We start from the raw sequence: 5,284 nt of genomic DNA, 5'->3' as shown, positions 1-5,284 counted from the left end.
TTTCTCTCTATGCAAACGTCATTGGTTAAAGTGCTGATGCCATTTAATTAGATTGTTTACAAATTTAACAGGATGGCTACAAAGAGATCTTACTTTAAAAGCAGCTGATAGTTTGGAAATGAGAGAACTACAGTGGTGAAGAGACCAGGAGGCAGCTCTCAGTGAAACCAACATTGCGGATGCCCTCCGTGAGCCTTCTCAGTCCCAGCAGGAAGCCCACAACACTGGCCTCCCCAGCCTGCCTGCCGACAACACCTAGGCTTACTTTATCTAAAATCAGAGTGTACCAGGTCTCTAGCAGAAAATCATCAACTAAATGTCAGGGACCTATGAGTCATTTAAAACAAAAGAGAAAGTGAAAGCCATTAGGCAAGCTATGTGCTGGGCTGCTAATGTAGCCCCTGCAGGGAGGGGTCAGGAGCGCACTGCAGTGAGCCTTGGGTCTCGCAGGCCCAGCCCTGCTGCAAGGAGCCAGGGCACCCAGGAAACATCAGCACACAACACACACAGGGACCCTCCCTTCATGTCACTTGTTTTGCTGCCCTAAATGGCTTCTTGCACCCTAACCCCTGATCCTGGAAGAAGGCAGAGAAACTGGCCCGTACAGAGACCTGCAATTCTACGCGAGCTTAACACAACTATGAGAAGAGGGGGACGCAGAAGAGGTGGGCAAAAGCGGTCACAACGGCGGGGGATGCTTTGAATACTGGATGGTGTCCAGAGCCGCCCCGATGTCATAGTTCTTGGTCTGCAGGAGCCTGGTGAGCCAGCCGCCTTCATCAGAGAAGCCCATGGACAGCATCTGGGAGAGGGACTCAATCAGCCGCGGGTCAGCCTCTGCCAAAACAGTAAGGAAGCCATGAGGAGTGGTGCTGAGCCCTGTGAGTGACCCGAAACACATACCCTCCTGCCTTGGCCAGCCAGGACCAGGGTCTGCCAGTGTCCGAGCCTGCCCAGAGCTCTGGTCCTCACAGGCCACAGTGGACCTGCTTTCCCTGTAAAGGGCCAAGCAGTCTTTTTCACACTGCTCAACTCTGCCACTGCGACACGAGGCAGCCAGGTGGTGTGTAAACACAACCATCAATGGGCACTGAAATGGGCATTTCACCTAACTGTCACATCTTTTGATTTTAAAATGTAAGAACTACTCTTGGCCCATAGGCCATAGCTCGCCATCTCCTGCCCTAAGGCAGAGAAGAGACACAGCGGCCGCCCACAGCAGGTTGTGCACACGGACCTTGGTTTACACACGGCTGCCATGTGACAATGAGGAGTTTCTGTCAGCTGTCCCCACCCCCCACCCCCCCACCCTCACTGCTGCCTGCCACACCATCCACTTCAACGGTGGCTTCTGCCTGGCTCCTACAGGGATCTTGGCTATGACCCCCCACTCTCAGACCAGCACTCCCTGAGGCGGCACTTGAGTGTGAGTAGTAGGGACACACCCAGTGCTGCCCCCTCTCTGTGTCACACCTGCCTTAATTCCTGGTCTGCATGTTAAGTTTTAGAAACTCCTACAATTAATATTCCTGGCTCTGGAGTTTGCTTAAAGAGAAACATTTTTAGAACTCCTGCATTAGCAGAGCTTACTCGCTATTGCTCAGGGTACACATAAGAGGACAAAACCAACTCCTAACCTCCCACACCTACAGACAGCCCTGCAGTGGAGAACATCCCATCCTTCTGTTTGTGTCGCTGAAATCAGAGGAGGGCAGGATGCTCTAAAGGGAAAGGTAGGAATATGTACAAAACCTCTTGGTTCACTTGCCTGGCGGGAGATGCGGGTACAAGGCAGCTTCCTTCAGCCCTGTGGGTCCCTCCTGGGAGGGGTCCAGAGAGCTTGGCCCTTCGGATTCTGGCATCTGTAGGGACTGGAGTTCACCTGTAGACGGGTCCACTTCTTTTGAAGACAGATGGGTCCAGTCATCATCTCCTCCTGAACAGTTATCCGACTCCATCTGTTCCTGGAACAAAACTCACCATGAGCACACGGGAGACACGCCCAACAGGCCAAGCCTGACCATGGCACTGGCTCCTGGCAAACAGTCGGGGAGCATGCATGCACACGTGCGTTTAAGGCTGCAGGGGTCTAGGGGGGAACAGTGGCCACTCACAAAGACCAAGTAACTACAAAGTTCTAGCAGGTTCCCAGCGTGACTTTAATGGCACAGACATCACTGCAGCAGCAGCAGCTCCCTCGGGTTTTGTAAGTGGGGCTGCACAGGTGCTGAGGATGAGGCGGAGGTGCAGGCCACAGATCACTAGGCTGGCCGTGGTCCCAGGTGGCGGGAGGGGCACAGGCTTGCCTCAGGGCGCCCCTCGGACTCCAAGGCGATCTTTCTCATCTGCTCTGCCAGAGACTGCGTGGCGCCCTCAACATTCCCACCCGGCTTGCTGGGGTCAGAGCAGCAGCTGCTTGGCTGTGAGCTGCTCTTCTCCTCTGTGCTGGAACTCTCTGGAGAGACGGGGGTCAGGCGGCTTCTTTTCCCTCCGTGCTCCACATCGATATCAACTTCAATGCCTAGAGGCCGAGGAGGAAAGAGCAAGCCGTGAAGTTCCCCCAAGGATGCACCTGCAAGCAGGAGCTTGGCCTGTGGGGACTACTGACTCACGAAGATCTCAACGTTCAGTCCCCACAAGCAGCTAAGTGTCTGGATGGTGGCACTCAGCGTGTGGATACAGGTGCTAGGTTCTACCCAGCTCGACCCCGGAATCACACAGCCAGTATGGGACCAGACGATACAAACCCATGAGTCAGAGGCTTCTCCCAATATCCCAGCTACAAATCTCTGTGGCTTCTGGAAACATTCTTGGTGTGCCCATGATACTGGACCTTTCTCTTTCTCCAATTCAGTAAAACATTAACCTCAGCTAGCATCTAAAGTCAGCTTCTGAGCCAGAAAGTCGAAAGAGACCTTTTTCCTAACCATGCAGGACACGGGCCACACGGCAGGTGGGGCCAGACCCTAAGTACAGGCAGAGCCAATACCGCATGTGGCAGGCGCTTCCAGCCACAGTGATGGAAGGCCATGTGCCTCCTGACACCTGCACACAGAGGGTTTGTGCGACGACACACACGCACACCTCAACGCCGGGGCTCTGCTCTGGGAGGTGGATGGGCCGTGCAGGCGCGGCGTAGGGCCCAACACTGGCCCCACAGGGAACCTGCACACCTCCAGGCTCACGTGACTCACCAGGGACAGAGGGGAGAATCACCTGCACTATTTTTGAAATTAAATGTGTCAAAAGTCTCCACACCCACAGCTTAGAGTCACCAGTTGCCAAAGGCTGTGGTGCACACTCCCTGCCCCCATCCCACTCCCCAAACTCTCCCTGTGCCCTTTCAGCTCACGCTGCTCTTGCCTGCTGCTGGAGTTCACATCTGCGCATTTCCTACTCTGGACCAGTATCTGCCTCTCCTTCCACTACCCTTTCCAAGACGCAATTTTTTGTTAAAAGAACATTCAGTAGGCCGAGCGCAGTGGCTCACGCCTGTAATCCCAGCACTTTGGGCAGCTGAGGCGGGCGGATCACGAGATCAGGAGATCGAGACTACCCTGGCTAACATGGTGAAACCCGGTCTCTACTAAAAATACAAAAAATCAGCTGGGCGTAGTGGCAATCGCCTGTAGTCTCAGTTACTCGGGAGGCTGAGGCAGGAGAATCGCTTGAACCTGGGAGGCGGAGGTTGCAGTGAGCCGAGTTGGCGCCACTGCACTCCAGCCTGGTGACAGAGCAAGACTCCATCTCAAAAAACAAAACAAAAAAAAGAACATTCAATGTTTCAGCTAGGACCTCTATCTAAATGTTCTTTGCTGGGTCAAGTAGCAGACTATTTCTTTGTATCGCTTTTTGTTTTCCTACCACTGATAATGGCTTCTCTTTTCCTTTGTTTTGTAGACGGAGTCTCGCTCTGTTGCGCAGGCTGGAGCGCAGTGCTGCAATCTCTCGGCTCACTGCAGCCTCTGCCCACCAGGTTCAAGTGATTCTCCTGCCTCAGCCTCCCGAGTAGCTGGGACTATAGGCACGTGCCACCACGCCCAGCTAATTTTTATATTTTTAGTAGAGACGGGGTTTCACCATGTTGGCCAGGCTGGTCTTGAACTCCTGACCTCAGGTGATCTGCCTGCCTTGGCCTCCCAAAGTGCTTGGATTACAGGCATGAGCCACTGTACGCAGCCTGCCTTCTCTTTGCATTTGCTAACTTTCCCCATGTTCTCCCACAGCATCTCCATAGTTTTCTACAAGGGTGAAGTGGATCAGAGACCCCACTGGTTCTGGTGTTTTCCATAGAGAGTGCCGCTTGCTGTGCAGCCTCCTGTTCCAGCCAGGACTGGCAGCTCTCTGGGCAGAGGCTGCGCTGTAATGCTGTGACCGCCTTTACTTTCACCCTCTGTCCTGTTAGGTCCCCTGTTTCCTAATACCTCTGTGCTTCATTTTGGGTTTCTCTCTTCATGTGGTTCAAACCAAGGTTAAAATAATTAAGACTGTATACCAGAAAGTAACTTTGTTCTGCCCTGATACTTGATCGTTTTAGCTGGGTATAGAATTCTAGGCTGGACCAGGCACAGTGACTCATGCATGTAATCCTAACACTTTGGGAGAACAACATGAGAAATCTCTTGAGCCCAGGAGTTCAAAATCGGCCTGGGCAGCATGGCAAGACCCCATCTCTACAAAAAAATTTTAAAATAGCTGGGTACAGGGCTGGGCACAGTGGCTCATGCCTGTAATCCCAGCACTTTGGGAGGCGAAGGCAGGTAGATCATGAGGTCAGGAGTTCAAGACCAGCCTGACCAAGGTGGTGAAACCCCGTCTCTACTAAAAATATAAAAATTAGCCAGGCATGGTGGCGGGTGCCTGTAATCCCAGCTACTCGGGAGGCTGAGGCAGAAAATTGCTTGAACCCAGGAGGTGGAAACTGCAGTGAGCTGAGATCACGCCGCTGCACTCCAGCCTGGGCGACAGCGAGACTCTGACTCGGGGGTGGGGAAAGAAAAAGAAAAAAATGTATCTAGGCACAGTGGCACACGCCTGTAGTCCCAGCTACTTGGGAGGCTGAAGCAGAAGGATCACTTGAGCCCACGAGATGAAGACAACTGTACCACTGCTCTCCAGCCCAGATGACAGTGAGACCCTGTTTCAAAAACAAAAGAATTCTAGGCCGAAAAGCCTTTTTAACTGATTTCTGGAGTCATCAGTTGTTCCATTGTCTCCTAGCTGTTCATGTTGGTTTGCTCTTTGTATTCCCAAGTATTTACAATAACCTAGAGTTTTAGAAGCC

General features: G+C 52.7%; 1 protein-coding gene across 6 annotated transcripts in view; it reads right to left on the bottom strand.

Moving 5' to 3' along the window:
• Positions 1-21: 21 nt before the first annotated feature.
• SQSTM1 (sequestosome 1) overlaps positions 22-5,284 on the bottom strand; it is a 29,274-nt gene continuing 24,011 nt past the window's right edge. For all 6 annotated transcript variants that reach the window (XM_063810996.1, XM_063810995.1, XM_016954447.3 and 3 more), the window contains 3 exons: positions 2,307-2,521; positions 1,769-1,964; positions 22-837 (listed from right to left, as the gene is read on the bottom strand). In XM_063810996.1, the coding sequence (XP_063667066.1) occupies positions 680-837; positions 1,769-1,964; positions 2,307-2,521 (569 nt within the window). In that variant the 3' untranslated portion in view covers positions 22-679. The remainder of the gene's footprint in view (positions 838-1,768; positions 1,965-2,306; positions 2,522-5,284) is intronic.

The sequence above is a fragment of the Pan troglodytes genome, chromosome 4 (genome assembly GCF_028858775.2).
Source record: "Pan troglodytes isolate AG18354 chromosome 4, NHGRI_mPanTro3-v2.0_pri, whole genome shotgun sequence".
Taxonomy (NCBI): domain Eukaryota; kingdom Metazoa; phylum Chordata; class Mammalia; order Primates; family Hominidae; genus Pan; species Pan troglodytes.
Note: the sequence above shows the minus strand (reverse complement) of the source record. Positions and strands in the feature narration are given on the sequence as shown.